The 27,743-nt window shown below is 43.7% G+C and overlaps 1 protein-coding gene across 5 annotated transcripts; it reads left to right on the top strand.

Moving 5' to 3' along the window:
• The first annotated feature begins 269 nt into the window (after nucleotides 1–269).
• Nucleotides 270–26,633, top strand: SUMF1 (sulfatase modifying factor 1). 5 transcript variants are annotated; one of them, XM_071756358.1, is made up of 9 exons: nucleotides 270–493; nucleotides 3,274–3,447; nucleotides 4,950–5,024; nucleotides 12,691–12,773; nucleotides 14,918–15,040; nucleotides 15,711–15,825; nucleotides 16,743–16,856; nucleotides 24,359–24,418; nucleotides 25,912–26,633. In XM_071756358.1, the coding sequence occupies exons 1-9, from the start codon at nucleotides 290–292 to the stop codon at nucleotides 26,020–26,022; spliced, it is 1,059 nt and encodes a 352-aa protein (XP_071612459.1). In that variant the 5' UTR covers nucleotides 270–289; the 3' UTR covers nucleotides 26,023–26,633. The 5 variants fall into 5 exon arrangements, with proteins under 5 accessions (XP_071612459.1, XP_071612463.1, XP_071612460.1 ...); XM_071756362.1 differs by lacking the exons at nucleotides 24,359–24,418; nucleotides 25,912–26,633 and adding exons at nucleotides 19,348–19,365; nucleotides 19,765–19,782; XM_071756359.1 differs by lacking the exon at nucleotides 4,950–5,024.
• Nucleotides 26,634–27,743: the final 1,110 nt, after the last annotated feature.

The raw sequence follows: 27,743 nt of genomic DNA, 5'->3' as shown, positions 1-27,743 counted from the left end.
GCGCTGGGCACAGCCTCTCTGCCCACGCTCCGTGTGCTTTATGCACCCCACGCCACGTTCCCACGATCCCGATGCAAACCCCAGCTGGGGAACGCCGAGCGGCTGAGGGCAGCAGTGCCTGAGAGACCGTGTCCCCCTGCAGAGCTGTCGGGCACCACCCAGCACCCGAACCCCTCTCCCGGTACCGGCCCTGAGGGCACCGAACACGCCGGGGGTTGGGAAGCGGCGCGGTCCCTTTAAGGGCCTCGCGTCACGTGGGCGGCGGGCGGCACGTGGCGCCTCGGCCAAGATGGCTGCGCCCTCAGCACCTCCCGGCCCGGGGCTCCGCTGCCGCCTCCTCTTCCTCCTCCTTTTCTCGCTGCTGGAGGCCGCCCGAGCGGCAGCTCCCGGTGGGGACTGCGGGTGCAGCGTGAGCCGAGGCGGAGGTGACTGGCGGGAGGTGGCGGCTCGGCGGTACTCGGCGGGCGGTGGCCGGAGCGCTGGGCACGGGCCGGTGAGCGGCGGGGAGGGACCTGAGGCGGGAGGCCCAGAGAGCTGAGGGGGCAGCGATGAACCCCTGGCTGCGAGCTCCTCTTAAAGCCGCTCCGCAGCCCCCCGGAGCGGGACCGGGCTCGGTCGGGCCCCCCCGATCGGAGGGGCCTGGAGATGAAGAGAGCAGCGGGTGTCCCATCCCAGCCTCCTGCCCTGCCCGCTCCTCCCTGGGGCAAACTCCTTTCAGGTGCTTCGGTTTGGTTTGGTTTTTCTCGGCTGCTTTAGCGGAGCTCCCCCCACCTGGACCCGGTAATACCGGAGCCACATGTGCCCTATGTCCCCAGGAGGTGGTGGCTCTGTTGCTGTTGTCCCTTACTTGGTGAATTTCAGGATTGCTCTGGCCCTGCTCCCCCACATCCATCCCGGCGGGGTCTGTGTTGGTTCCAGTGGAACTGAAATGCCCAGGAGTCCTGTGCCAGGCCTCGGGAATGTCTTTCTGCAAAGCCATCTTGTATGGGGCTGTATCCAGATGCCCTCCAAGGGGAAGTCCCTCGGTTTGCTTATTCCTTGTTGCTGCTGTGCCTGCTCTTCTGAAAGACACCCTGAAGACCTGAATGTGCCTTCTTGATGAAGGCAGTGGTTGAAGTCAGTTGACGTGCTGTGATGGTGATTGCTGAGTCTGTTTGTGTCACTGGAGAGCAAATGCTTCTCTGGGCGAGAGATCCTCAGTTGTTAGAAATGGGGTTGCTGTTCCATTTCATGAAAAGTGGCAGTAGCTCGAGAGTATTTAAAGGCAATGAATTAAATAATCCATATTGCACTTGGGCTCTGTGTCACTACTACACATTTTGTATCAAATTTCAGCCTTTTCCAGTGAGTCTCCCTGTAGGATAAAAAAATAAATTTGGATCATTCTTAATGCAAGGCAGCTGGTAACTTTAACAGGTGATGAAAACTAGTTGCTGCTGGTGTTTAAGCTGTGTTCACAACTTGGTTGTGTTAGCTAGAGTAGAAAACACTTTTATCAGGAGGGGAGTTAGGGGAAAAATTGGCTTCTGTCTCAGCCACACCTGAGATAAATTATTTCCACTCCATCTTGGAGGCTGGGGGCCTGGTCCTTCAGTGGCTCTGCTCTAAATTACCATCATACTTTCAACATAAGCATAATCATAGGCAAATGCCTGCACTGGTGTTGAAGTTGAGCTGTGAGGACAGTGCACTGCATGAGCCATCTAATTAACATTGTAATTAGTCAATTACTTTTGCACATTCTCTTGCAGCAAAATGCCTAACACAGCAAATGACATCCTTCAGCTTCTGCTCTTGGATTTCTGCCTCTGTAGCTCAACTTTGATATTTATTAGAAACCAGCCCCCCAGTGGTAGCTCCCTGGGGTTTATACCTGCTTCAGCAACAATCCCAAACTGTTCTTCATGCAGTGTTGTATTCCACTGCTGTCAGCTGAAAGCACTGTCAGCTGTCTGAGCCTTGCCATCTGTGATGTGGTGGTAGCATCAAGCTGGCTGTCAAACCAAGGCCCTGTTTCCAAACAGGAGGTGGAGCTGTGAAATGAGCCTTGCTGGGGAAGGATAATCCCATGGAATCAGCATTTGGTGTCAGCTGGACACAACATCAGTGGACATGCTGGGAAACTCAGCTGTTGCAGAAGCAGCAGGTTCCTCAGAAAGCCTTTGAGTGTGCACTGGCAATCTGTTGAGATTCCCCAGGTTTTGGAAATCAATGAGAGGCTGCAAAGGGAGAGTTACATTTTCATGTGCTTTGAGACAGCAGCTCTTGGGGAGTCAGTCCTTGCAACCTCCCCTTTGGGAAGATTTTCTGCAGCCTGAGCTGCCATTTATTCCAGCACAAGCTGATGAGCAGGGATCATGGATTGTTTTGGGTTTTTTGTGGGGTTTTTTTTTTTTTTTTTTGGTTGAGGAGAGCATTGCTCAGTCTGTGGTCTTTAGAGGGCTCTCAGGAAACATCAGGTGGAGCATGACAGCACCTCTGGGGGCCTTTGTCTTCCCATGAAGAGCCCACTAAAACTGAGGAAACCCACGTTCTGTTTCTCTGCAAACTGGCTGAGTGAGGCCTTAAAGGGAAAACACTTTATTGGAATAGTTTAAAATTTATGCTGTCACTGATCCTTCACTTCTGAAGCCTGAGGCTCTTGCCCAAGGTCAGTCTTCCAGAGGAGTGGAATATAACTGGAAAGCTTGTCTCATCTCTGGCACGTGGAGCTGCAGGAGCTGTGTCTACCTGCCAGGTAGCAGCATGGTTGTTAATAAAATGCTGCATGTGCCTGATATTAAATGAAAACCACTTGTAGTTGGTGTGCAGTCAGGTGTAGACCTGTCCACAAAAGAACACTTGACACCTTGCTAATCTCCAAATTCAGCCTTCCTAGGAATAGAGTGAAGTGTCAAAATTCCTCCTAAAATTGTAGAAAGGACTCTGGGTTGTTTTTTAGCTGTTTCTTGGCTCTAAGGTACACAAGGGAACACATTTTTCCTCATTAGAGTAAAAGCATTACAGCCAGTAGAAGTTTTCAATTACCCAGACTTCACATAGAAAGAGCTACAAATGCAGGTTTTGTTCTCCATTTTTGTTCTGCTTGCTGTTTCTTTCAGAGAGGTGGTGATCAGGATGCCACTGTTTCCATTTTGTTGTGCTGGTTTTGACAGTGAAATGCTGCTCCAAGCAAAAGCACCTCCAAAGATGAGGTGGAGGAGGAGGAAGAGGATAAGAGAGACTTGCTAGTCTTTCATTTTCATCATCTTCTGGGTGGTGTTTTCTCTGCAGATGGTGGCTATTCCAGGAGGAGTGTTCACAATGGGCACTGATGAGCCTGCAATACAGCCAGATGGAGAGTGGCCTGCTAGAAGAGTCCACATCAACAGTTTCTACATGGACCAGTATGAGGTCAGCAATGAGGACTTTGAGAGATTTGTGAGTTCTACTGGGTACATTACTGAGGTAAGGTGGAGAGGGGTACACAGCTCCTGTCATCTTTCTTTGTGTTGGCAAAATTCCCCTGGGAAAATTAGGCTTTTCTTTTTGTAAGGGTGTCACAATACTTGCTTGGGATTTGTGTACTAGAATGTGGAGAGAAAATTGCCCTGCCCAGGGCTCTGAGGGATACTCTGACATGTACTGAAGATAACAAATGGTTGAAGGCATCTGTGCAGGGGTCTTTGGGGTCTTCTTTTTGACCTTTGGGTCCTAGGACATCTTTGTACCTGTACAGCCATGTCCAGAGGAACAAAGGAAAAGGGATTTATAGAACTGTGGTAGCTGAGGACTCTGCAGGCTACTTCTTAGCACAGGTTCTTGGTAATGAGCTGAGCAGTAGAAAGCTCTGCTGTCTAAAGAAGATACAATAGCAAGTATAATAAGAGTTGTGGGCATGTGACTGGGAACAATGAACTAAGAAAGAATATATTAAAGTTATTCCAAGCAAGAAGCTACCTGTGCCTGAGGCTCTGAGCTTTCCTGACAGTGAACTCTTCCTACACAACTTTTGTAAATCCCTGACAGACCTCTTAGGCAAATCAAACCCTCTGTGATGATCAAGTCTCAAAGGAGGCACTTTGCTGAATTCACTTGATAAACTGGTTCTCACTTGGAAGGCAGGATTCTTCTGGTTGGATGAAGAGCTAATCTCTTCCCATGTTTAAGTTCTTGGCTCAATAATTATGAGAAAAGGTTACTTAACTGAGTTTGAAGAGGAGTTGCTTGCTGCAGACACCACATGTGCAGTGGTGTTGGAATGCAGCACTGCATCAGGTGGAGTCTGTTTCAGCTTTGTGGCTCAGCTGCTGCAGGTGGGATGCTCCACTTGCCCCTTCTCCCTGCCCCCCTCACACAGGGGCCCCTTTTATGCAGGATTTAACCAGATGTGAAAAACCTTCTGTTGCCATTGTGTACTGTGATTCATTGAAACAATCTGTGGGGCTTGTTTCTTTTGGCTTATATTATGCTATATATATATATATATATATATATATATATATATAATGCTATATATAGTGATTGGGTTATTTTTAATTCTTCTATTTTGTTGTAACAGTGCTTTAAAACATGGTACTAGTGATGAAGAAGCAGGAAGTGACAGGGCTTAAATCTTTTATTGTGATTTCCCAAGGGGAAAAAAAAAAATATATGCCCTTGAATCTTAGGTTATTGACTGTACCATTTTAAACCAGTTGGGATAATTGGAACTGCATTTTTAATTAATAGAAGTGATAACATTTGCAGAAGCTCTGTGAGCTGCCATCTGTCCAGTGGCTGTTGAAGAATGACAACATCCAGAGATAAAATCCCTTCTTGTTTGTTCTCTAATAGCTCCCTTGAAAGAGAACTCAAAGTGACTCTTAGAATTGCCTCATCCATAATAAAAAGAAGCTATGAATGTTAGTGGCATTTTAAGAATTAACATTTCTTTGATAACACAGAGAAATCTTTTGTTCTTTCTATAGGCAGAGAAATTTGGTGATTCCTTTGTGTTTGAGGGGATGCTGAGTGAAGAAGTGAAGGCTCACATCCATCAGGCAGTGAGTAACACATCAGAGTACAACTTCCTGAGCAGTTACTGGGGTAAATGTCTGAGCACTTATGGCAGTAATATTTAAATTGTGTGATGTTCCCAAAGTCCTGGACAAAACCAGGGTTTATGGAGGGCTGTGACTTTTTTCCTCCTAAGTGAGAGGTATTTAGGGCTCTATCAAGTGGTGCAGATACTGGGCTGTTTATTTGTGTTACCTGCAACACAGCAATGCTTCAGAAATCCAGATGTCACTAGTGGCTCTGCTGAGTGAGTGCTGTGTAGGCAAAGACCAGGGGTGGCTCCAAGGGCTGATGCACTTGTGGCTGGGATGCTCTGCCAGTGCAGTCTTATGTCCCAGCAGAGTGACTGAGCTGTGGATCCTGTCAATTTAAGGAAGTGAGGAAAACCTGTGTGGCCAACAGTGATGCCTGCAGGAGTGCAAGCAAGTTCTGTGATGCAGAAACCCCTAAATCAGGCTCTCTGGTTTAAAACAAACCAACTCTAAGAATGCTGGTGTGAGCTCCATCTTGGCTATTTGTATAAACACATGAAGAGTGTTGGGAGCCACTTTCTTGGGTGTGTCAGCCAAATTCTGAAGGGTTGGCTTTAGTGCTAACAGAACAAGTCTTATGCCAGGGAGCTGGAAGGGAGCCCAAACTGGGCTTCTTGGCTGCTGCTTCTCAATGTACACCTGAATCAAGTAGAACTCATGGTATGCACCTTCTTAAATGGTAACTGTCCCCCTGAAAAGCAGGAACAGGATATAACCACTGAGGAGTTACTGGTATTGAAAATCCCTCCACCAAAGTGATGGGAGAAGGGACTGTGTTGTTACTTTGCCTCAGTGGCTCAGAAATGTTTCCATAAGGCTGTTCTCCATCTGAAGCAGAGGGGTGGTAAATGCAGGTGTGAATACAGGGGAAGAGCAGCTGGAATGTGTATTTTGGAAGTAGCTTTCCACTGCCAGTGCAGGGACTGGGGAAGGGTGGAAGGTGAAGATCCAGAAACAAATGGAATCCAACAGCTGCTGTGCATAATGAGAGGTGCAGGAGTGTGTTGGGGAGTATGGGGGGGAATTGTTCTATTTGGCCACTTTGGCTTCTTCAGTTGTTAAACTGGACAGATTTATCCCAGGCCCTGAAGGGAAGCAGACAGCTGGATTAACAGAGGTGGGGCTGGTGAAAGCTCCTGCAGGAGCAAACCAGCTCAGCACATAAAATAATTGTTGGAGCTTTGGGTGTGCATTTCCTGGAGTGAGGTGGTCTCCTAGATAGCCACTGCTGCAGGAATGTAGGTTGGACCTGACCCTCCTCTGGAAGGGAAGCAGCAAAAAGGGGTGTAGCAGCCAATAACTGAATTGTTCCAGGTTTCTGGGAACTTGAGTTTTACTCTTGGCCTCCAAGCTTGTGATGGTAACATGGCAGAGAGGGAGCACTGAGCACTGTGACAGGTGAGGGTGTCACTGGTAGAACTGCCCAAGGACTTCTTCAAATTAAAAAGGATTTTCTAGGGTGAGGGTGGAAGATCCTTTGAAACCAAAACATTTTGTGTGGGTTTAACAAGTTTTGATAGCTTCATTTCTTAAAATCAGTTCTCAGACTTGCAGATTAAAACCAGCTACTAATTACTGCAGCTATTACAGCTATTAAGTTACATTCTTTTATGAATACTTGGCCTTAGATGTCATAGATATAACACAGCCTAGAATTGCCAACAGCTTGGCACTTGGAGATTATTTTTTTCTTTCCCTCTCTTTTGGGGGAATTTGGGGAAATGGAAAAAGATCAGAATGTAGAGATTCTGCTGTTCTTATGTTGTGATTAAGCTTTTCCTGCTCTTTTATCTCCCTGACTAAGTAGGAAGCAGAGAGGGGGAAATGCATGCCCAGTGCTATTACTCCATGACTTCATAAAATGTCATTTATATGGCATTCCAATGTATCCTAGAGCAAAAAGCATGGGGATTGTGTCTGGGAAATGAGAAGGTACTGAAGTGAGCTTGCCAAGATGAGGGGATTGGAGAGCTCTTGCAAATAATTGGAAGAGTTTGACTGGCTGTGCAGCTACCATGAAGAAAGCAAACAGGGTAGCACTTACTGAGACTGGAGAACAGCATAATTTGCTCACTGGAGAGCAAATTCTTGGCCTCTGGAAGATAGTAAAGTTAATTTTTGCTTCAAGGCCAGATAAACTCCGTAATGAAGAGACTGAAAGCATACAAATCTGTATACTTCTTTTGTCTTTAGGTGGTATTGAATTTTTGGTGTGAAAATGAAAGTAAAGAATTCACTGTAGCAAATGCTACTGAGGAGTTCTGGTCGATGTAGAACTATTGGATGTTATTTTCATCCCTGTTTGTATAGAAACCTCTGCAGTAGTCTTGAGTTGTGCAATTTACTTATTTATAGCAGTGCCTCTAGCCTTTAGCTCAAAGGGCATAATTCCATTCTGAAAACAAGGCAAATGTTTTGCATTTCAAGTGAGTATTTCAAATTAATAAAGGCCCCAGCAGTGTTTGCAGGTAGGATTGCAGTGCTAGCATTTGCACTTCCTATGGAGAACCTGTCTCCTGCCAGCATGCAGTAATAACTTGCTGCTCTGGGGCTGGGGGGAGCCAGGAGGTTGTTGTATAGTTTGGTAATGTCAGCACACATAGGATGCACAAGCAGAAGTTGACACATGTGCTTATTACTCCTTTAAGGGTAAATTTCACCTAGACCACAATTGCCTTTTGGTTTTTGAGAGGCCTTTCAGAAACTGGAATCAAAGGAAGAGGTGGGTGAGCCTATGTCTTGCAGATCCCAGTGCTTCATACACCCTGGATGAGGAGCTGGGAAGATGGAGCTGGTGAACTGGTAATCTCTTATGCTGTACTCCCACTATTGGGTTAAGGAACAATGTGCAGGAAGCATCTCACTGGGAATCACTAATAATATTAGTCCATATTTATCAGTATAAACTGCAGCTTTAAGGTGGGGGCCTGCTTGTGCCTGATGCCACACGTGTATCTGTGCTCACCTCATTTTTTGAAAGCTCATATTCATGTGGTTAGTGGAAAAAATTACTATCTTGACTGCAGATTTACAGGTTGGCTGAAAAATATACTTCTAGAGATAGAACTCACCAAGAATATCAGTTCCTCAAAAGAAGCTTCCTGGATTCCAAAACTTGCACTTAATGAATCTTACTGGATTTTAGCATCAAATGTATTTTTGGTTATTTTTCTTGGAGGATTGACATTGCTGTGAAGTATTAAAATGCTTGAGATTGTATGACCTTTGCTTTATGCAAAGGAAAAGGTTGCTTCATGAAAGTAAAGTGCTAGCTTCCAAGTAAGTCTCAAATCCTTTCCCTAATGACTTAAAATATATTGTAATTCTATAAAGCTGATGCCTTTTCTTTTTGCAGTAGTGCAGTTTCAAAATGCTTAAAAACACTGGGGCTTGATTCAAGGCAAGCAGTATCAATACTAAATTTTGAAGAAAAACTTTTTTTGCTTTAATTTCTGAGCTAATGAGGGAGGCTAGAAACCCTAGGAAATAGGAATGAAAACAGATTCTTCTGTAAATAGAGCTTTTGGGGAGCTGGGGCTTTTAACTGATATCATAAATAGTATGAGACTTGGAGTTACAGTTTTTCTGGGAAAAATACTCAACTCCTAAGCTGTTTCAATATGCTTAATTACTGACTGGTGGAGAATATGGGAGCTGTGTTTCAGTTCAGTTTATGTAGATAGCTGGAGAAGGTTTGCTCTTCTCTCCAGAGTATCTCCAATAGAAATGTGAGTTATAGCTGTGTGTGTAGATTGTTTCCCTTATGGAGCTACTATGACAACCCTGATAAGGGGCAAGGAGAGCTCTGCTCTGGCTTCATCTGGGAGCAGTGTTCACTGCCACACTGTTTACACTGCAATGTCTCCCTGACTGGGTTACAGCTGTTTCAACTTAAACACAAGCCCGTTGCTATGGAGATGATGTGCTGCATAGAAATGGGTCACTTGGTGCCTTTTTCAGTGTGCAGGTGGAAAGGGGAAGCAGAGCTGGAGGCTGGGGAAGGTGCCCAGGGAGTGGGTGTCTGCTGGGGGGATGGATGTTGATGGCTTCAGCACTGAGTGGGAACCACTGCCCAGCTCTGGATTGTCTCAAACTGCCCCTTGTGGTGTGTCCTGAAGCCCAGTGCTGAACTGGATCAGGACAGGGAGAAGCTTTGCCCTCTGGATTTCCCTCTGAGACCCAGAGTGGGACTGCAGCAGGGCAGTGCCAAGAGCCAGCCAAGGTGCTGGGGCACCTTCCCCATGCTCCAGTGAGGTCTTGGTCCCCACAGCACAGTCCCCAGGCAGGTGTGGGTTAACTTCATGGGATTGCTGCCAGAGTGGGGTCACATCCTGTGGAGGGAAGGAGCTGGTGTAATGGGGTGCATCTGGATGGTGGGAGAGGGAGCCCTGCCCTGAACCCCAGTGAGGGAAGAAGTGGTTGAGGGGTGTTGGGAGGGCACAGTCCTGCTGCTTAGAAAAACAAAGTAATGTGATTGCTTTGTGGTTTCTGTGGGGAAAATGGCAGTCTGTTGCACTGTAATGATTTACTTTTATTTCTTTAAACTCTCTGCCCTACTAAAAATGTTCTATTTTCTGTCTCTTCTTCAGTAGTTCATTAATCAGCTGCTCGGGATTTAAGATACGACTTAGAGGAGGAAAATTTGGCAGAGATTTACATGTATCTGCCTTACACGGATAAAATAAAACCTTATCCAAAAAATTCTGTTCTTTAATGAATAGCTAATTTTTTCTCACATCCTCCCCAAGCCAGCACTGAGGGTGTCCAAACCTCTGGTGTATTACTCAGAGTCAACACTTCATAACTTCCCTGCTTCCAGCCTGTGCACACATTGCTTTGGCAGCCAAGAGGATGCTTTGGCAAATTAAAGATGTACAGGGCTTAACACAGTCTGCTCCAAATGAGTGGTAACCTGTTAATTCAGCTTCTGAAACTGAGGTGTATTCTTTAAAACCTTCTGCTTAATATGTGATTCTTGAAATATTTTCTGGACTTGGACTACTCGTCACTTAGAAAATCTTTTTTCAGACAGTTGGTTCCTAAATTGCTGAAGTTTTTGCTCTGCAATAACTTTTGCTTCTCCTGAATGTTTATCTTTACCTAGGTATGCAGACCTTGTTATATTAAAATAACATTATAATACTGTAGCACATTAAAAAAAAAAAAAATGTATGTTTAGTTCTACATGTCTGGACAGCAGCATGAATTTCTCTTCATCTTATGGGCCTGACTTTAGGTCAAAACCCACAGCTTTGTTATTTCAAGTGATTTGCTGCATGTTAGAAATGGAATTAGAGTCAAGATTAGCTACCAAGTTGAGTTTATTTTTGGTAATTCTCCTAAAACATAAATGTGATTTGAATTTTAAATTTGGACCTGAAGGGGGGGGTTGTTTGTGTCCAATGTGGCCAGTGTCTGTTGGATGGTGATTTGCTGATTGTGTGTGTGTGTTTTTCAGGGTATTGCCCTGCTGCTCTTGCAGTACCAGTAACTGGTGGTGAAACTGACTTTCCTGATGCCCTTCCTTTAATATTTTTCTCCGTATATTTAGGAATTAATTTTCTTTTAGGATGATTGTGAAGTAGTCTAAAAATCTTGGAATCACGAGTTAACAGAGCGATTAAAGTTAGGATACCCCAGCCTACTTTGAAAAGAAAATTGGAATACATAGAGTTTTATGCAAGCTGGTAGTGGGAGTATAGGCTTCAGTTCTGCAAATTGCTTCATTTGAGTGGAAAACTTGTAGGGTGGAATTAACTGTGAGTAGATTTTCCCAGTATTCCCATGTTCTCTTTTCACGAGTCTGTAATAAGGAGAAGAGCGAGTTCTTAAAGTTTAATCCTGGAGCAGAGGGAATCCTGGAGCAGAGGGTGGATAATCCAAGTTTTCAGCTGGATCAGCCCACAAGAAGTGCTGAGCAGCTCTGCAGTGTCCTGGGCTCCCCAAGCTGCCTCTCCCTGGGTCTCGGGGTGCAATGTTTGCAGGGCAGGTGGGCTGCACAGAGTCTGTCATGAGCAACATCTGTCCTGTGAAGAGTTAATCAAAATAAAAGAGCTCTTTTCTTCTAATTCACTGTCTTTTCAAGATCTATTCAGCAGCACAGGCTGCTGTTTTTCCAAACTGGATCTCTGGCCAGTCTGCAGAACCTGAGCTTGGGAGTGAAGCATGAGGACACGAAGCATTATGAAAGGAACAAAGCTCATTAGTGGCAAGGGAGGGCCTTGCTGTATTAACTGTAATGTTGTAATATCTCTCTCTAATTAGCTCTTCTACTAATTAGATTTAGAGCAATTAAAAGCTTTAAGGACTTCTGGGAAGTTTTTTGAAAGGGCTGTACATTTCAGGTACATGACTTTGGCTTTGGGAAGGAGCCTCTTGGAGCATGCTCGCTGGTGTCAGTGGCTGACTTAGATTAACTTCCAATTAATTATTGAAGGCTGTCCATAGTCTATCACTGTTACCACTGTCCTAGTACTGCATGTGTAACTTCTCTAAAGATCTGGGTGTTCTGCAAAGACTGGCAGCCATTTGGTGTTGAGTTCAGCAGAGGCAGAAAGGGAAGACATGCACACGTAGAGCTCTCGTGCAGAGAGACTGTATTTTTCCCAGTTTAAAATAAACCTTTCTGATTGAAAGCATCTGCTCTTTCTTTTGCATAACAAAAATGTTTTCCAAAATTAAAGTCTCCTAAAACGCAGGTCTTTGCAGTAGCCTGTAGGGGTTTTGATCCAAAACTCAGTAGTTTAATAAAAATGTGTTGTGCTTAGAAGCTATTGGGATAAAATTTAACTTGAGGTCTTTCAGATTCATAGAGAACCTTTAGCAAATGGTACTGCAGCTCTCTTAAGGGGCTGTAAAATAGTAACTTTGGATTGCTGTCCTATCTTTAACGGTTAAAGCTTGAAATATACAAAGAACTGGTTAAATCAGACTAGTTTTAATCCTTTTGACTGTACTATCTGTTCAGTAGCTTGGTTATTCTGAAGCTTTAGTGCTATGTGAGTTACACAGTTTTGTCTGCAAGCTTGATGTTGCTCAGCAAACCAACTTGGAAAAACTAAAACAGCCTTCACTTCACTTCTTTGGCTCTTCTGTCTCCACCTTCTGGAAGCTGATAGCAAATCATTTTACATCAGCTTACTGAGTTAATTAACAGGAAAGCAAATGTGTGGTAGGAAGTGTGTTTTGACCCTAGTAAAAGTATGTAATGAAGATTTTGGTTTAGTTATTTGAAACACTGAGGCTACAGCATAAGCAATGGGATGAAACACTTTTTTGCAGAAACTGCATTTTTTTAGAAACTTTGTAGAATGTGTCAGCCTGAAGTCAGGCAGGAGGGTAGCTGGTTTAGCTGTGCTGTGGGCACACAGTTGTAAAGGAATAGAGTAAAATTGTAATCTTCCAGATGATCTCTTTCAGCCACTACCTTTGAGTATTCTTGGAATAATTTTCAGAGGGGAAGAACTGAGAATTTCTGGGAAGAGAGTCTGGCCCCCCACAGGTGGTGTGCTGAAGGCAGTGAGGGAAAGCTTTGTAATCCATTGTCCCCTGGGGGGTTTCCAGCACAGCCTTTAGCTGGAAATCTAAATCTTCTTTCCTGGTCATTCTTGTCCCTTTCCAGGTTGCAGCTGCTCCCTGGTGGTTGCCTGTAAAGGGAGCCAACTGGAAGCACCCTGAGGGTCCTGACTCCACTATCTCCAGCAGGTAAGCCCTAAATGGCCATTCAGTGAGATCACACTGTGCTTGTGAATATACCTGGAAACTTGCACCAGGAGTGAAGTGCAAGGAAGGGTTTTGAACCAGTTACCTGCTTGCTGCTGCTTCTGCAGCTGTTTTCCCATCTTCTAGTGCCTTGCACAAGCACGTTCAGTGGTGATGTGGTTCCTGACATAGTGTTTCCAAAAGGTCTATAAGCATTTTGCATCTGTGGGAAAGGAGACCATCCTGAGATGTGCTTCAGGGTGTTTTCTGTTCATGTTGTATATCAGCAGTGGCACAGAGGAGATCTTGAGTAACTCCAGAGCATTCAGAGCAGATCTGGTTTTGTGTCCACACTGTCAGTCTGTGCTGTGTAACTTCCATTTGGGATCTGGATTCTTACCTCTGGCAACAGAAGGAGGAAGAGTTCTGTGCTTTCTAAGGTGTTCTGAGCTTGTGGGATGATTATTGTGGGAAATCAGCTATGGTTTTATCTAGAAGCTCTAGGTGCTTTGGAATACTGTACTTTCTCTAACAGCCTCTATTTAGTGCCATGCTTTGCTAGCATGAACCCTGAAACTTGCTGACCCAAGTCTTTGTGCAGCCTCTTTCCATTCAGAAGTGGAATGAATTTTATGCCTAGAAAATCAAAAGGCTTCATTATTCTGAGGTGGTTTCTGTGGGCACTGCAGAGCCAGCCCTGGGCTGCATGTGCAGAAGCCATTCTGTAGTTACAGGTGTGACTGTGCTTCCTTGGATGTCACTCTGCTTTTGGGACCTTTCCTGTTGCAGCTTTTTCTCCCCAGGCAGGTGGCAATGAAGCTGGCACTAGCAGCCTTAGTCAACTAGTTCAAGTGTTCCAAACAGCAGTGTTGGAAAAGTCAGGCTCTCTAGCCTAGATCTAGTAGGTGCTGGCATGTTTTTGAGGCCTCTAAGGACAGGGCTGTGTTAGTGTAACATCATCTGATGGCTGAACTGCTTAGTTACAGGTCCATTGTCTGTTCTCCAAGGGCAGTGAAAGAATTATCTGAGGCAAAAATAGAGATAATATCTGGAGGCAGTGTTAGGGGAAGACAGGGAAATGTAGGTCACAGTCAGCAGGTAAGAACTGGAAACCTGCCACGTAAAGCTGGTTTGTAGCAGCCTGGTGCAAGCCTGGCCTCACACAGCTGCTGGGGAACCTGCCAGGTGGAGGTGGCACAGAGGAACAAGAGGCACAGACTGGGGTTGGTAAATGAAGCAGGAAAAAGTTGATAGGAAGTCCTCAATGTCTGTCTCTGGCCCTCAGCTCCTGAAGAGCCTTGTTCTGTTAGAGGCTTGGTTGGGGATGATCCTTGTGACAAGGCATTTTTCTGGTTTTTAGTGGAAAAAGAGACCAGGATTGTAAGGGCAATTCTGGAACCAAACCAAAGTAAAGATGGGAGCTTTTGTGTAAACCGTGGACTGCTTGAAGTGCTCAAAGAAATACATTTTAAGTTTCTGCAGTTCACTGTTTCCTGGATTGGGTGTTGCACAAGTTAATTTTAAGAGTAATGCCTCTTTCTTCTCCCTCCTCTCCCCCAAACCTCCCACAACTGACAGCAAAGAAAGAGCCTGCAGCAAAGAGCACACAGAAGTGAAGAGCATTCACCATGAAATTGCAGTGTTAATCTCCCTAATGAGAATCTTGGTTTCTGGTTAAGATACTGTTAAACTACCCTAGCAAGCAGTAGTAATGCTGCAGGCTTTTGGTGAATGCTTGGGGGTCTCTGAGCACCTCTGTTTCCCCAGAAGGCAGCATATTGATAGTGCAGCAGGTTTCTGAGGGGAGACCATGAGAAAGCACAAACCACAAATGTCTTTGGTCACTGTAAAGAGCTGGGTGTAAAAGCATAGCAAGACAAACAGAAGTTAATTTCTTTTGTCTCTTCCTTTTTTCTCTATGGTTGCATTTCCCTTCCAGCATCTTGCTCTCTTTCTTTAAATAGCTTCATTTCTGTAAAAGTGATTTTTCTTTTTTGTTCTTCTTTTCCAGTTGTAAGTAAAGTGTGAACTTCCTTGCAGTTCTTTGTGCCCATCTCTTTGAAGGGTTTCCTACAGTACTTGTGCTGTATAGCTGTGAGATTGCCTGGGTCTGCTGATGATCTTGTCCTCTTTCTTTTGGTCCCCAGAATGGATCATCCAGTTCTTCATGTTTCCTGGAATGATGCTGTGGCTTTTTGCACATGGGCAGGGAAACGATTGCCCACTGAGGCTGAATGGGAATACAGCTGTCGAGGGGGCCTTGAAAACAGGTAAAGAGGGACCTGTTCCTAATGTGTCCCTGTTTTAATGTTTAAAACTGGTATTTACCAGGTAAGGAAGTTACCTGGGGTTTTATTACCTTCAGTTCCTTTTGACTGTAATATGCACATTTGTGGTAAATGTAACACTGCCTGGCTCTGAGCAGATTCCTTTGGGGAAGTGAATGTTGTTAATTACCTAAATGGAATGTTGTGATCTGGACTGCACTGGGAGGAGAATGAATGCAGAGAGCCCAAGAGAGCAGGAGAAGTGACAAAATGCCAAGAAACATGACTGCTGGTATTGCAGGAGATGGCAAGAGCTTAGTGCCAAGGCCAAAAAGAAGCTTAAGAAATAAATAACTACATCACTGCTCAGCAACTGTAGGGCTGCTGGTTCCACCTGTTATCTGAGTGTGGGCCTGGGGAGGTGTGAAGATAAGGAGAATATCAACCTTTTGTCTTCTCCATCGTGTGGCCTGGACTACCCAGTGCCCAGGGCAGTGCTGCCTTTCCCTCCTTCAGCTACAAATTCTCCTCCTTGAAAACCTGCCAGATGTTGGCACAAACAGAACTAGAATACAAACAGTTCTCCAGGGTGAAGTGGGGAGAGAGATGTGTGTAGTGTCTCACTTACTTAAACACAAGTGTTTGACAGCTCTTTTCCTCTGTCTTTTAACAGACTGTTCCCCTGGGGCAACAAGCTCCAGCCAAAAGGTCAGCATTATGCCAACATCTGGCAGGGAGTATTCCCAACTAATAACAGTGCAGAAGATGGATACAAAGGAACTGCACCTGTAAGTGTGTCTCAAAGTGCATTAATCACATGGAAATGAACTTCATCATCCTAAAATTGAGGTCTGTGTTCAGCACAATGAACCATGGCTGCTTTCCATTCCTATACTCTTTCACCTTTAAAGTTACCAGATAGTTCACTGCAGGTTATTACCAAGGGACATTTTTAAAAGCTAATTGAAAAGTAAAGATTACTTTCATTTTAACTTCTAGTTCCTCTCAAACTGACCTCTTTTTCGCCTTTGCAGTCAGTTTATAGTCAGATGCTGAAATTCTTTCTGCCTGCACTTTTGACATTACAATTTTCTGAACTCTAATTTTTTGGGTAGTTGATCCCGAGGCACAAAAATCATGCAATAGTTTAAAAGAAATTAAACTTCTCTTCTTGGAAAGGTTATGTCTGTATAATATGGCAAACAATGGAGTGGAATGTTAAAGGCAATCAAGGATGTGAATGAATTATTAAATAGCAATCCAAGTAAATGCAGAGGGTTTTATCAGCAGAGAAGCCTGCATATGCGTGAGCTGACAACCAGCTTTGCTTTGGTGGGAAGAGGAATTTGGGAGTTTTAAGCATGGATATGGAGAGGAGATCACTAATGCTATGTGCAGGTCTCTCTCTGTTGGTCAATACCCTTCTTTAGGGGTCAGTCTCCAAAACCAAAGGGAGGATCCCACGTGCCATAGTGGAAATATGGTGCTGAGAACATGGAGGGTGATCATGATTCTTTCTTTCATTCTTCTTTATTTAAATGAAGTATGTAAAAGTGTTAGTTCTGCACTACCAGCTTGGTGTGTGCTTTTGAATGTGAGAGCAGACACCCCTAGTAAAGACAGCTGCACCTTCATCAGGATTAAAAACTGCATTTCATGGGGAGTGGTTTACAGAACTGGCACTTGTGTTCCATGTCTTGCACAGGTCACTGCTTTTCCTCCCAATGGGTATGGTTTGTACAACATTGTAGGAAATGCCTGGGAATGGACAGCTGACTGGTGGGATGTTCAGCATTCAACAGATGAAGTTCACAACCCTGTAAGTGTTTCACTGGCATCCCATGAAGTGCAGAATTCTCTCTTGCTACTCTGATCTGGCTGCTGTTTGGAAACCTTTGCTCCTCTCTTCTCTGGGTGGGCTGCATCTCACCACAGATCATCAGCACTGGAATTCTAGTGCTGTAGTGCATTTTTATTTGGTTTTTGTTGGACAGGCCTTCATACCAGCATCATACTGCATAAATTAAGAATGTACCAATGCAGTGGCATTATTTTTTAGAAAGAAAAGGTTTTTGTTTATTTGTGATACTATAAGATGTACTACTACTTCTTTTATTCCTCCCAAGCAGTGACCAAACCATTGTGAGTGTGTGGCTTCTACTAGCTCCTTTAAAACTCAGTGTGTAATAAGGCTGAAGTTTAGGGGGAGATACAGTTTACCAAGTGCTGAGAAGTTAATCTGGTTTTTTGTTTGCTTTTTTGTTTTTTGGGTTTGTTTATTGGGGTTTTTTTTTGTGTCAGGCATGGCAAGAGATCCTGCAGGGTAAGCTTTGTGTGTGAGCTTTCTCATGCAGTACCTCTCAGCAGATTGAAGTTCTAGTGTTACATCTTCTCTCTCATTTTTCCAGGATGAGTAAATCTGAGAAATGCACTGCTCTGCTCTCACAGAGCTTGTTTTGTTCAGACACAGCTATCTGTAATGAGAAAGCCAATTAAATCCATTACAGCTCTCTGCTAGCTGCAGGATTTGTGTTCCCATGTTGTGGTTTCTTATGATATGTGTAAGTCTTTCTTTGGTGTGCTGGACATAACTGGAGACCTTTTGGGGAAGTCAGCAATTAGAAGTAGCTTGCAGAACTTGCTCAACTTTTTTTTTTTTTTTGCTGTTCTGCACATTGCAGAGGTTGACACTGTGCTGTTCTTCCAGGAGGATGTATCTGGCAGGAGCCATCAGGCTCATCTTGGGGTCTGGGTGGTTCTAGATGTTCAATCAGCAGTTCCATTGCTGGTGGAGTATCTGGAGTCCCATTTGCCAGTTTGAAGGTGCCAGTGTCCCACTGGGACACCCCAGGGCTCTCATGATTTCAGCAACGTGTCAGGCACTGTGCTGCACACATCTTCCCAAGTAACTGAAATCCTTGGAACTGAGACTTGGGTTTTTTTCATGTCAGATTTAAAATAGGATGGACTGTTCTCTAATTTTAGTTGGTAGACAATCTCAGTGGCCTAGCAGTGGCTGAAGAACCTCTGTGTCCTTTAGGCCCTGGGCATTGTTGTGTCTCCATCTGGCACTTTTCTCCCATACTGCACAATTTATATGATGTGATTTGAATATTTCACAGTAGTCAATTTTCTGCCAGTTTCTGTAATTCAGCAATAATGGGAAGGTGTGTGCTGTGAATTCTCTTGTGTGTATAAACACACCTGTCTTTTTCCAACATTGGCTCAGGGCTGGCAGACATATACAGCTGACATTTATATAGAGCTTATCCTTAGCACTCAAGCTGATTATTTAGATTTGCTTTTTCCTGTTTGCACACTGATTGATTAGGAAAGAAACATCTGCTGTCTTGCAGTTCTGTTTCCATTCTGGTGGGTGTTTAGTACACAACTAAGAATAAAGTTTCTTTGCTACCTTATGAATGGAAACAAAGCCAACTTCAGAGCAAGATTGCTGAAGATGAGGTGTGGAGTAGCTCACAGGATGTAAATTTGGATGATTTTCATCCCAACTGTAGCTCTCAGCTAATTGATTCCCTGCCACTGGTGCTTGTTAACCTCAGGGAAAGAAGTGTTGTGTGACTTTTGCTCTGTTAAACTTCAGTGGCTGTGCCTTTGCTTAGTTTTTTAAGTTTGGCACAAATGTTTTGCAGACATTTGAGAAAGTATTTAAAAATTAGGTGTTGACAAGGATGCTTTTGCATTTTTTTTCAGTTGGAAACTAGTTGACAGAATCTAATGTCTGAGACAGAGCACTTCAAAGTGAATTCCAAAAGGTTTTTCTGATGAAATGGACAAGAAAACTGAATCTCATAATGTGAAAAAGTGTCCCAAAATAGCCAGGCTGCAGTATCTTCTGAGACATTAAAAATTATTAGGACCATATCTATCAGAGCCAATCTTGAAGTCTCTCCAGAGTACAAGTCAGTGTAACCTATATATAGGATGTGTTCTTTCTGCCTGGAAGACTAGGAATTCTTCTAGAGGGTCAGAGCTTAGTGAGAGTTGGTTTGTTGTTTTTTTTTTTTTAACACTTTTAGTTTAAAATCCAAAATCTTCAAAGTTGTTTTCTAGTACTGGAGAGGTTTTGGGTGTGCTGTGGCTTGTTTACAAGGATGTATAGAATTATTCACACAAATTCTTTTTTTTTCCCCCCATCATTGATTGATTTGCATTCACAAATAATTATCAAGGGCAAAAATAAACTGGGACACCTGAACATGCTTTGTGAGTGGTTTGTTACTTCTTGAAGTATTAGATATAAATTATGCTCTAACAGTGGAACAAATGTCATTGTTCTTCTTTGCCAGGCATGGGACCTGTGCCAGGTAAGTACTGAAGCCAAGGAAAAACTTGAAGGCTTTTTATGCAGCTGAAGATGTATATAGAATGCAGAGCTGGGTGCTGGGTCCTTGCAGTTATAAGGAACCTTGGCTGCTCTCAGCACTTGGGGAATTTGGGGATGGAGCCAGAACTTTCAGGTTGGTGGCATTGAAAGGCTCCATAATATGTTAGGGATGTAACTTTTAAGAGCAGAGCACAATATAACTGGAGATGTGTTTGTACAGCACTGCCTTGATGAATTTAATTAGACATTTCTACAACTAAAAGTAGTCTCCTCAACTCTTCTACTCCAGACACTTATTTGTATAGCAGCAATGGCTTGTTCAAAACATAAGGGGTGAGTGGCTTTTATTTTGTGTTCTACTTCTCATCTGCTTGGGCAGTGAGCTGCAAATGTCTCTGGCTGTTTCTGGCCTGAGCAAATGAAAGTCTCCCCATTTTACAAGCACACAGGAGCAGTGGAGATGAGTGCACTCTACTTGGAGTAGTTTTGAAAGCAAATAAGCAATATTAAATCTGGAGAGGTTTTAAGTAAAAGCTTGTTTACAGTGAATAACTGTCCTTGTCAGCTGTGAATGTCCCTCAGTTTCTTGTGAGATAATGGGCTTTCTATTCTCCCAGAGCATCCAAGCCAACATCCACTTTGTACAGTGAGACAGTCCAGGGGAAATGTATATCAAGAATCCAGAACAAACCAGAATAAGCCAAATCTAAAACAGGTGTCTGTGGAAAACTTCTACAGGTGGAAATGGAAATAACTTGTAAATTTTCTGAATTTTAAGTACAGTGGTACCAAGTGCCAGGCTGCTGGGTACCACAGCTGCTCTCCAGCACACGTTGTGGAGATGCTTTATTAGGGGTTCTTTAGTTGAGTGAGCACCAGGAGATGAAGGAGATGCTGTTGTGCTGCTGCTCTCTGAAATTATTTTGCTTGCACTTGAAGACATCTCAGAGTTGCACAGAACAGGGCCACATGGCAGTACAGACATTGTTGCAGTGTGTCTTCATCCTGCAGGTGCAGTGGGTTTCGCGTGCTCAGACTCAGTTTGGAGGGAATTTTAAAATCCACTGGAGAAAATGTAAAAGTGATTGGTTTGCAACTGGCAGTATTGGCAGTGGGGGAAAATCCAGGGCACTGCTGCTGGCCAAAATAAGTGCTTCTGGGCTGATTGTTCTTATGAGCAGAAAAAAAACACAGTTTAACTCAAAAAATGTTTCTTCGGTGCATCTTGCATCTACTATTTGGTGCACAACTAGGAAGCACCAGGGTTTGATTTTTGTTTGTTTGAAACCTGGCTGCTGTCTGCCAAATGATCATTTACAAATGTGTGTGAGATCAATCAAACCACAATCCCTTTATGGGGCTGTTTTAATTCTGGTGACTTCTGGCTCAGGGTTTTTTCTATTATAGTGCAGAGTTTCTTAGGACTTGCAGCTCTCTTTGAAAAGTGCTTCAGCTCAAAGCAGAGTGGCTGTGTAACTTGCAGAATAATTGTTTATGCAAGGTAACTTCTGTTTGATGTAATGAAATAAATACTACTTAATTTGAAAAAAAGAAATACCTTCTGTGATGTGTTTTAATAACTCTTTAAAGAATAATTGTACTTGTGAGCTTTGGAAATTGAATGCACTGGCACCTGGAATGATGCAGTCAGATTATGTGTCTGTTACAGCATTAGACTACAAAATGACCTTGTCATTATACAGTAAATTCTGTTCTTTAAATTTGGGATTGAAATTTGCACAGCTCTGGCTCTCTACATATGCCAGCAAATTTCTTTCCACTTCAGTACCAGGTGGTGCACTTCTCCAGATAATGGCATAAACCAATGTTGTTTGATGGATGAGATTTGCTTGTTTTAATCAAATGTCACCTTAATTGCTGTGCTCTGATGAGTTTTTATTAGGGGTAAGCACTATTAAAGCAGGATTCCTTTATCTGTGAGGCAGATAGAAACATGAGCAAATACTAACATCACAAGCTGCCTCCTTTTTAATGATAAAAACCATGTGATATGGAGCTGCAGCCCTGACTGAAGCTGGGTGGTGTTTGTCCACTCTCTGGTTCCTCTCAGAGCAGCCCAGGTGGCTTCGCTGGGGACCTTGGTGATGTGTGGTGGCTTCTAGAGAGCAGCTGAGCTGCTTGCTGAATGAAAGCAGCATCACTGGGTTCAGTGCTCTGCTTCTAGTTTTAACTGCACAACAGCCTTCAAGTAAGACTGAGAGTTTGTGGAAGCTGTGTTTTTAGCTCTAGAAAGGAGAACAGAATTCCTTCTGCTCTGCCTTTTGAGGCTCTGTGGTTCCTTTTTAACCTCCCCTCATCCGTGAAGGGAACCAGTCCAGTTGGGCTCTTAGGTACAGCTGCTCCTGCTTTGGATTCTGTACGTATATATTTATGTACCTGGATACTACTACAGGGAAATCTGGTCATCCCAACTTCCTTCAGTTTTTTCTTTGCTAAACTGCAGAGCAAGAGAGTGAAACACAGCCCATAGGTAGCTGTCAGTCTGCAATTGCTTCTCCACCTGATGTCTGGTGATTTTTCTGCTTTTCCAAGAACTTTGCTGGTTGTTTTATGATAAACTCTTTACCTTCAGTGATTCTGAAGTGTTTTATAATAGAACAGGTTATTGTCAGATTTTTGGCAGGTGGTAACTTCTTTCAGTGCTGTAATCCTGCTTCAGAGGCTGAAGAGGTTCAGTTTAACTTAGGTTTTTTGTCAGCAAATCAGCTCTGATGCTCAGTTTTTGCCTGGTAGAAGTTATCAGTGATTAATAAAACGAGCTTATGCAATTACCATTTAATTTGGTTCATAAGGTCCTTCAGTGTATGTTATTCCTATATAGCTGCTGAAACACCCAACACTCTGGCCTGTAAGCCCTCTCCTCCTAACTTAGCTTGCTCCTTTTGCTTTGGATCCAGTAGCAAACATTGCTGCTCTGTATTTGCATTAGAAGTTTTAATGGGAAATCCTGCTCAACAGCTCCATTGTTTTCTGCTTTGTCTTGGTCTCAAGTAGCTTTTTTTAGGTCAGTTTTATCCTGGCTGGTTCTACCCTGACTTCCCTTGAAATGAGATTAACAGACTGGAGCTGATTGTGCTTGTTAGTGGCTTATCTTAGAGGAGGGCTCAGTGTCTCTGCAGCAAGTTCAGTGAAGCCAATTTCCAGATTTTGGAAAGGGAGTAGTCCTGTGTGGAGGAGCACCCTGGCTCAGAAAGGAGCAGACACTGCCTCTGGGTGTGTTTTCCCTGTTTCCCATCACTATTTGTAGGGTGTAAGATGCAGTAGTAAGTGAGTTTATTTATTTATTTAGCCTGTCTCATGTAGAAATTTCACAGTACATGGGGAAGTGCTGAAGTTTCAGTGTGGTGAGCTTTTCATAGGGAGCTTCTCCAAGCAGCCAGACACAGTGGGTGCAGTCAGTAGCACTGACATCAACTTTCAGGGTTTTCTTGCAGTCCCTGTGACTTCTGTTCCATGTGGCAGATTGGCTGGTGTTGATTCTTCTAGAACTTCACCTCTGGTAATGCAGGAGCTGGGTGGGAGACAACTCTGTCCCTTGCTACAGGCAAGGGCAGCATGGTGACCAGGTGGTGACACTGAGAAAAGCTGGGAAGGGGTTGTTCCCTGGGAAAAGGGATCTGCAGCTTGATCTGCTGCTTCTGGGATTCAGGAACTACCACAGGGTGAAATTTTTCTTCATTCACTGCATTTTCATCAGTTAAGCAGCTGTTCTCAGGGCCTGGCAGAAAGCAAGACACCATTCTGGTACTCCCAAGATAAATGGCTGCTGGGCAGGAGAAGCCAAAATAATGGGCAGATTTTTTATTTTTTTTTTTGGCAGTGGTTTTGTCATTTTAGCCAATCATAGAATGTTTTGTGTTTCTATTTTGTCATTTACATACTCTGTAGCAATTTTTTTTTTCCTAAAGAAACTGCTAAATACTGAGCTGATGACTTGCCTGTAACTTCTATTTATCAGTAAAGGTAATGGTCTTAGGAAATGTAAAATGGTTCAGGGGAGCATCATGGCTTTTTTTTTTTTTCTTTTTTTTTTTTCCTCTCTTCCACAAATTGTTCTGGTAAGGTTTTGTCTAGAAATACAGACCTCATTTATACACCTTAACAATGTGAAGAAACAACAGCTTCTGAGCTACATGAAAATGCTTTTTTGGACGCTTGTACATGATGAGCAAACGGTTTTGTTGCACATCAGTGTGAAAAGTACAGAAACAGAAATACATCCAAGTCTTACAACTTTGAGGAGATTCTTAGTAGCAGTACTAACTTCTAGGCTGGGCTTGCCACTTAACCAGTAGAGCACACTTTATTCATCTTGTTTGTTTCTTTTATAAGGCAGATATTTTTGTGGTGCACGTAAAGTAGTTTCTGAGTGCACGTGGAGTGTAGAAAGCATGTAAGAATATCTGGTAGAAATGAAATAAAAAAGAAATATCAGAAATGTCAAGTGTAGCAGTAGTCCCTAAGTGTTAGATGAGTGCAGTAGTAAGTTTCCCAGCCAGAAGGAATGAAGGGGAGAACTGCTTGCCTGTGTAATACGTGTGCGCCAAAGCGAGCAAGAGTGTGTTATCAAGGAAGCCCAGCTTTCCACTTGAACTATTAGGCCATCCTTTGGAGTTGGAATTGAAAAAGAATGCTGAAATAACATTGTTAAATCAATTCCAGGACCAATTTCCTAAGCTCTTCAGATAAATCACACGCTGCAAATGTACACACGGCTACAAAATTGTTGCTCGGAAATGCAGGATTTCTGCAGCCCTCATGAGCCCCCCTTGTAACAAATGTAGGACAGTGACTGGGAGGTGACACAAAATGTCTTCTGCAGTCACTACCTTGTGTTTCTGACAGGGTTTTGGACTGGAAAGAGAATAAGCAGCCAGCGTGGGGCAGTGCAGCCCCCATCACATCTGACCACCAGTGGCCCTGCATACTAACCTGGGTCCTCTCCTCCACAGAAAGGGCCCTCGTCTGGGACAGACAGAGTGAAGAAAGGTGGATCCTATATGTGCCATAAGGTAATGTGAAAGGCCTCTTGTATTGCCACGTTGATCTTTCCTCTAAAAAAATACCTGGCATGACAGTGAGATCATCTTCTGGCAGAGTTTCTTGGCAGCTTGGATGCTCGTTAAGGGGTTTCATGCAATTTCAGGAAGAGCAATACCTAAAATGTTCTTAAGGAATTCTTTCTTTCTTAGGTTGGAATAAAAGCAAACAAACTGCTTTACCCAGGATGGTTTTTTTGACTGTAGAATTTCAAACTGATGGATATCTCCAGTGCTATTTTCTTTATAGTGCTTGAGCAACTCTTGTCAGAGTAGAAAGCACGGATGTAACTTTTTTAGTTTTAGAGTGATTCTCAATCCAGAAAGGAAAAGTATCAGGTGTTTACTGAAGGGCTGCTGGGAGATGAATGTTTCAGCTAAGTTGATAGCAGACTTGAAATTCTTTCTTAAAGTCTGGATAGCACCACAGTGCAACAGCTGCTTATAACACAGTTCATGTTTTAAACTCTATTCATGCAGCACTGGAAAAAATGCTCGTTGTAGATCTCTTCTTTCATTAAAGCTGTCCTCTTCTTTTTCCTTTTCAAAGCCTGCAGCTGGCAAATCACTGTCATAATTAGATTATATATTCTACAGTGAGATCCCATTTTCTACACTGATTTCTTTCTTAGGTGAAATCAATGTCAGATGTTAATTAGCAGTTTTGATTAAATTAACACTGGAATAGACCCTTCTTCAGTGATGAATAATGTGACCCATTTTAAAAGCTTGTGAAGATTCTAGTCTGTCCTAGTCTTTTTTTTTTTTTTTTTTTTGTAGGTGATAAAACTAGGCTGTGTTATCAAGACAAAAAAACACTACTGAAAGCTTATTAGTACAAGGGCTCTTCATTAGGTGCCTAAAAGTCTATTCAGACTAATTCTGCTGCTCTGCTACCACTGGAGTTCACAAAGGCTGAAGTTTGCCTGCTTAGCAGCTAATTTTTATTTTCAAAACAGTTCAGCTTCTGTATCCTATGGGGTGCTGTTGAGGAGTGGGGCAGATCTCTGCAGTGGGAGACAGGAGCAGCTGCTCTCTGGCTGGGCTGCTGTTCCCATCTCCTTAGATGGAGCTGTCGTTTGGCTCCTGGAGATAACATCAGTGCCCTGCTGCCTCTGGGAATGTTCAGGGCTGCTGCTCAGGGCTGTTCCCTTGATGACAGAGCCCTTCAGGTTGTCACCACCCGGGAAGTTGTACAAATGGAACTGTTTAGTAGCTGCCCCCAAACTTCTGAAGGGCTCTGGGTTGAAGGGAGGAACTGCCCTGCACAGGAGGGGTTTGGTAGCAGACACTTGGCCCTTCAGCCTGGCTTTTTTCCCCCCTTATTTGTAACACAGTGATGTTGATCCCTACCAGTTCGTTGTTCTGAGAGCAGCTGGAATGCTGGATTCACCTGACAGACTCTTGCCTAGGGAAGCACAAGCTGTGATGTGCCCTGAAGCTCTTTCTCTGCTGTTCCTCTGCAGTCTTACTGCTACAGGTACCGCTGTGCAGCCCGCAGCCAGAACACCCCCGACAGCTCTGCTTCCAACCTGGGCTTCCGCTGTGCTGCAGACACCTTGCCACACCTCCCCTGACCTCCCGCTCCTCAGGGGCTCAGTTCCACCCCAGGAAGAGGAGAGGTGTGGGGTGCCTCTTGCTGATGACACAGTGCTGAAACTTCCTGCTGGGGGAGAAAATAATCCAACCCTACTTGGAGCTGCGTGAAGAACTTTGCTCTGTTTCTCTTTGGGGAAGGTGGCCTGGACTTCTATCCTGACCAAACTTTTTCTCAGTGAATTCTTTTTAGTGAGAGTATTTTGGAGCTGACTAGCACAAAACAGCAACATGCCAGCTGTGATTTAGAAGATTAACAGCTCCCTTAGAAAAGATCTTTGTTAAATAGTTTTATTTATTATAGTTGGAATTTCGACACTCAGATCCAATCAAGGACTTTGCAAACTTCTAGACAGCTTTAAAAGGAAGTAAGAGGCAAGAAGCAAGGACTGAAGACAGAGCTGCTGTTCGTGCAGCCATTGCATTACATTCCTGTTGCAGGGAAAACTGTGTTCAGAAATGTGCTTTACCTGGTGAGAATACTTGGCTGCTCTTTAGACAGTGCCTTCTGCAGCTGAGGGATGATAATCCTCAGGGTGATGATGATTGGAAATGTTGTACAGGTTTGAATAAAAATGGAAGGATTTCTTTATGCTGAAGACTTTTATTGATGGAAAAACACTGGTAGTTTCCTTTACTTTCTCTTGGACATGGTGTAGGTTTATTTTGGGGACTTGAAAATCACAAAAATCACGTAATTAGAAACTGAAGCTAACAAGTAATTCCACATGAATAGAAGATCATTCAGCTGAAAGGATGGCAGAGGTAACTGAGCCCTAAAGCCTAATAAGGTAAATTTTTAAACTGTTCTGTTAAAAAAAGAAAAAAAAAAACACCTCAACCATCCCACTTAAAAGGAGAGGAATTTCAGCAAGGAGGAAGGGAAATGGGAGTGATGACAGCTGCCTCATTTGGGGATCTGAATGTATTCCAGGCCTCTCACAAAGTGTTTTGCAGTGTCAGTGGTGCCAGGACACAGTATCTGGTGGTGTTTCTGGGCCAGGTTACTGCTTGCTCCAGGTGGAGCCTGCAGAAGACCCAGTTTGTGCCCCATGTCCTGGCAGAACGCTGGCCCTGGGCTGTGTCACAGTCACTGCCTCCACCAGACCCCTCTGTGTCAGACAGGGACTGAGCTCAGCTGCTTGCAGAGCTGACAGTGACAGTCTGGTGGGGTAACAAACTTCTGTGTTGGTGCCAGGCTCCTCCAGCCTTGTCCTTTCTGGAGGAAGCTGGGTTTGGGTTTAACACAAACCCATCAGGCAGTGGCTCCTTCCCCCGGGAGTGTTTGATGGTGAGGGGAAGAGAGTGCAGAACCCCTGGGGAGTTCAAGCAGGGCTTGAAGGGGATTCTAGGAAGCAGATTGATTCCAGGGTACACCAGGATGGGCTGGCACTCCCATAAGTGTGATAAAAGCTGTGGTAAGTATTCTGTATAGTGAGGACTGCCTTACCAGCATGAAATGTTTAATTAAATCTATGTAATAAAACCATGGGTTACTCCAAGTAATAGGGAAAGATTCTTTTCTGTATTTTATCTTCACAAAAGATTTTGCCTAGAGCTGGTTTTGGTTTTTATGCTGGAAAAAAATAGAGAAAAATACATAGTTCCATACATTGGAAAATTCTGGAGACTATTTCAGAACATCTTCGTGCTGCCACATCATCAGGTGTAGCTCACAGTACTCACTGTGCTGTGGAGGAGT

Source organism: Heliangelus exortis, chromosome 12 (assembly GCF_036169615.1).
Source record: "Heliangelus exortis chromosome 12, bHelExo1.hap1, whole genome shotgun sequence".
Classification (NCBI taxonomy): domain Eukaryota; kingdom Metazoa; phylum Chordata; class Aves; order Apodiformes; family Trochilidae; genus Heliangelus; species Heliangelus exortis.
This window is presented reverse-complemented; position numbering and strand designations above follow the sequence as displayed.

What these genes read in the sequence shown, in the direction of transcription:
- SUMF1 (XM_071756358.1), top strand. Translation starts at nt 290, where the DNA reads ATGGCTGCGCCCTCAGCACCTCCCGGCCCGGGGCTCCGCTGCCGCCTC. An exon ending in GACTCCACTATCTCCAGCAG is followed by an intron (nt 12,774 to 14,917) that starts GTAAGCCCTAAA and finishes TTTGGTCCCCAG; the next exon opens with AATGGATCATCCAGTTCTTC. An exon ending in GATACAAAGGAACTGCACCT is followed by an intron (nt 15,826 to 16,742) that starts GTAAGTGTGTCT and finishes TGTCTTGCACAG; the next exon opens with GTCACTGCTTTTCCTCCCAA.